General features: G+C 65.3%; 1 protein-coding gene across 1 annotated transcript in view; it reads right to left on the minus strand.

Annotated features, from left to right (window-relative positions):
• The window catches only part of BAHCC1 (BAH domain and coiled-coil containing 1), a 35,886-nt gene that overhangs the window by 21,545 nt on the left and 11,045 nt on the right, over positions 1–3,296 (minus strand). The window contains 2 exon segments of the mRNA XM_029927113.1: positions 2–449; positions 2,919–3,041. Coding sequence (XP_029782973.1) covers positions 2–449; positions 2,919–3,041 — 571 coding nt within the window.

Consider the following 3,296-nt stretch of genomic DNA (forward strand, 5'->3'; position numbering starts at 1 on the left):
CCCGGGCCGCACCAGCACGCCCCCCGCGCAGCTGGCCAGCGCGGCCTTGCCCATCTCACCGTTGAGCACCTTGGTGTTGAGAAGGCAGGAGGCGAGGTGCTTGGGGCGGCCCTCGCAGGCTGCCCGGGGCGCCCCGCCGCTGTCCTTGCAGTGGCCCTCCGCCGGCACGGGCAGCACCAGCTTGTGCCGCTCCTTGCCGCCATCCTCCTCGCCCGCGGCCGGCCTCTCCTTGCCCTCCGCAGCCTTGGCGGCCTTCTCTCTGCCCAGCTCTCTGCCCATGAGGAAGCGGTCGAATTCCTTGGCTCCCTTCTGCAGGGGGCCGGCCTCGCCTCGGTCGCGGCTGCAGGAGCTGATGGGGTGGCCGGGGGCGGCCCGGGCCACGCCGGGGAAGTTGTGGTTGGCAGGCAGGAGGGTGGGCTGGGGGGGCAGGTTGCGCAGGTAGAAGTTATCTGCGTGCCGAGAGAACCGCGCGGTCACCGGGAGGGCTGGGGCCGGGGCCGGACACGTCGACTTCCCCAGGACCCGGGCTCTGGGAGCCTGTCCGCCGCCAGCCGCCAGTGACCCCGGGTTATCGCCTGAGCAGGTTTAAAGCTACCGCTTTAACCATGTCTGCGCGTGCCGTCGGCAGCACCGTGTACATTCTCGGTGCCCTCACCTCTGCCAGTCTCCAGAGCTTTACTGTGGTTCCAAGGCTCTGACCCTGGTAAACACTAACTCCCTTCTCCTAGGAAGGTTCTGACTCGCGTTCAGCTCCCCAGGAGATGGGAGTCTCGAACGGCCCGGGACCCCTGCCCTGCCCAGTGCCCACCGGGGTTAGTGCAGGGAGGGCAGGGGCGGGTGGAGGTGGGCCACAGGCATCTTCCCCTCCTCCCCCTGCAACGCCAGAGGAGCATGGACCAGTGGGCCCTTACAAATGGCCATCAGAACCTTAAACGCTAGGGAGGTCGCTGACTCAGTTGTGGATTGGCTAAGTGGGCAGTGGCACACACAGCATGTGGCGTGATGCGGCCACCGCACAGCTGGCTGTGCCCGGACACCCAGCGGTTGCAAGGGACCCTGCACCGAGGACTGTGAGGTGCCCGGCTCTGACTAGGCCCCTGTAGGTGCTGAGACCCCAGGAGAAAGTGAGGCCAAGTCTGAGGATGGGCTGGGGCTCAAGGACCCCCACTGGCCTACCTCCTGAACCCCCTGGCGGGCCCCCAGCCCCTCTCTGCCCGTGAACTGCGGGCACCGCAGGCCGGGGGCTCGGGGATGTTTGAAGGGGGAAGAGGGAACGATTGCAGCCTGCAGCCCCAGCTCTGGGCCCTTTGAGGCTGGCGGGTGGCGGGTGGCGGTGGGTGCACCCCCGGTTCCCTGCGCTGGGCCATGGCCTGCTGTCCAGCCTGGGCCCGTGCTATGTGGGTCCCCGGCTGGCCCTGGGGACGCCCGCTGCTCCCAAAGCGGGGCTCCTGTCTTGGCCAACCTGGGGTGCCCAGAGGGGGCAGACAAGGGGAACAAAGAAACATTTGGGACTTGTAAAAATGTCCTGGCGCACTTAAGCTCCTTGTCAATTTCCTGCTCATTAAAACAAGGGGGAAGAGGGTAGCCTGGGCGAAACCTAATTAGCTTGATTTCCGAAACCAAAACAGTCTTGGATGGGGCTCCACCACAGCTCGGGGTCACCCCTGGCAAATGCTGTCAAAACGGGAGGGTGGGGGACCCCGCCCGGGGCCGGTGGGGCTGTTCTCTGGGTAGCAGAGCATGTGGCTTGACAGGTGGGAAACCTGGTTTTCGGGGAGCACCCCGCACCTACCCATCTCCTGTGGCGGGGGGGCGGCTTTCTCGTCTGCATCCATCCCAGCCAGTCCGTACTCGGCCGGGTCAAGGCCAAGGCTTTCCAGACCTCAGCTGCCCTGCCTGACCCAAGGGTGCAAGGCGCACCGTGTCTGGGAGGGGAGGCTCGTCGGGAGGTGGACTGGGGGCAGGGCTAGGAAGACATGAGCGCTGGCCATAGGCTCCACCCCAAAACTGCATCCCTGGGGTCACTTCTCTGGGGGCCCCTTCCTTGCCTGAGGGCCCCTTTGGCACACTCTGATTGAACTGCTAGGTCCTGAAGCCCAGCCCAGGGTCCTGTCCGACGCCCAGACCCTGCTGGGTGCTTGATGGGCCCCTCCTTTGCCTCCACTGATGGCCCGAGGTTGGGGCTCCTGGGGCTCCTCGGAGCTGCATCTATCCTCACCCAGCGCGGCCCCTCTCCCTGGGCCCACTCAACCTGCCCCTCACCATGGGTATCCTGCCACCCCCTGGGTGCCCCTGGGAAGCCCCTCTGTGTGGAAGATGAACTCCCCCTCCCCTTCGGGCTGCTCCCCTGAAGATGCTCCCCTTCCCACAGCCTGGCCATGAATGGGGGTCACCTAGGACCTCTTGACCTGCATGTCCCCTCCACACCCCCATGGGGCCCCATGCCCCTATTCAGGTCCATGATCACTCATCTTCTGAAAGAGTAAGGAACCCAGCAGTCTCCTTGGCCATCTCCTGGCACCACCCCAGAGAGACCTGGTGGGGGATAGGAAATCGGGTGTGCAGCGCAAGGCTAGGTGCTGAGGGGCCAGGCGCCGCCCCCTAGGGCCTGCGGGCATTTGGGATGCCTCCACCAGAGCCCCAGGCATCCAGACAGCATGGCTGTGTCTTCAGAGTGCGCCCCTGACCCCAGCACATGACTTTGGCCATGGTCCTGAGAGTCTGAATCCTCCAGGAGCCTGAGGAGCCGGCTCACTCTCCTTGGTCCCCACCCCACTGTGCCCTGAGACCCAGACGGGAGGGTCTGCCCAGGCTGGCCGCCTTCACCTGGTGTCCCAGAAGCCCCTGGTCCTGCCCAGCCCCGCCCTCCCAGATGCCCTGCGCCCCAGTCCCCAGCGAGGCCCCAAGCCAGCACTTGCCTTTTTGGGTTCCATAGAAACGATGTTGCCCATAGAGAACATTGCTGTTTCCATGGTGATCCAAGTGGCTCATGGGTAGGAAGGTGGATGCCAGACTCCCCGAAAATCTGGGGTACCCTGGAGCTAGAGGAGCAAGGAGACTGGCTGCAGAGGCCCCCCCAAGGCCCCAGCCCGCAGGCGCCCTGACCCCAGGGGGGTGAGGAGCGGTGGGCGGCCCGGGAGCGGCGCCCCGCGGAGCCTGGTGTACAGCCCGCCGGTGGGAAATCAACCCATCAATACATCATATTAACTCTGACTCGACTAACACCATCCCTCTGGTGCGGCACAAATTGAATTGCTGATGGGCTGGGAGAGAGGCAGGTGGGGGAGGGTGCCTGC

This window comes from Suricata suricatta, chromosome 17 (genome assembly GCF_006229205.1).
Source record: "Suricata suricatta isolate VVHF042 chromosome 17, meerkat_22Aug2017_6uvM2_HiC, whole genome shotgun sequence".
NCBI classification, from domain to species: Eukaryota; Metazoa; Chordata; class Mammalia; order Carnivora; family Herpestidae; genus Suricata; species Suricata suricatta.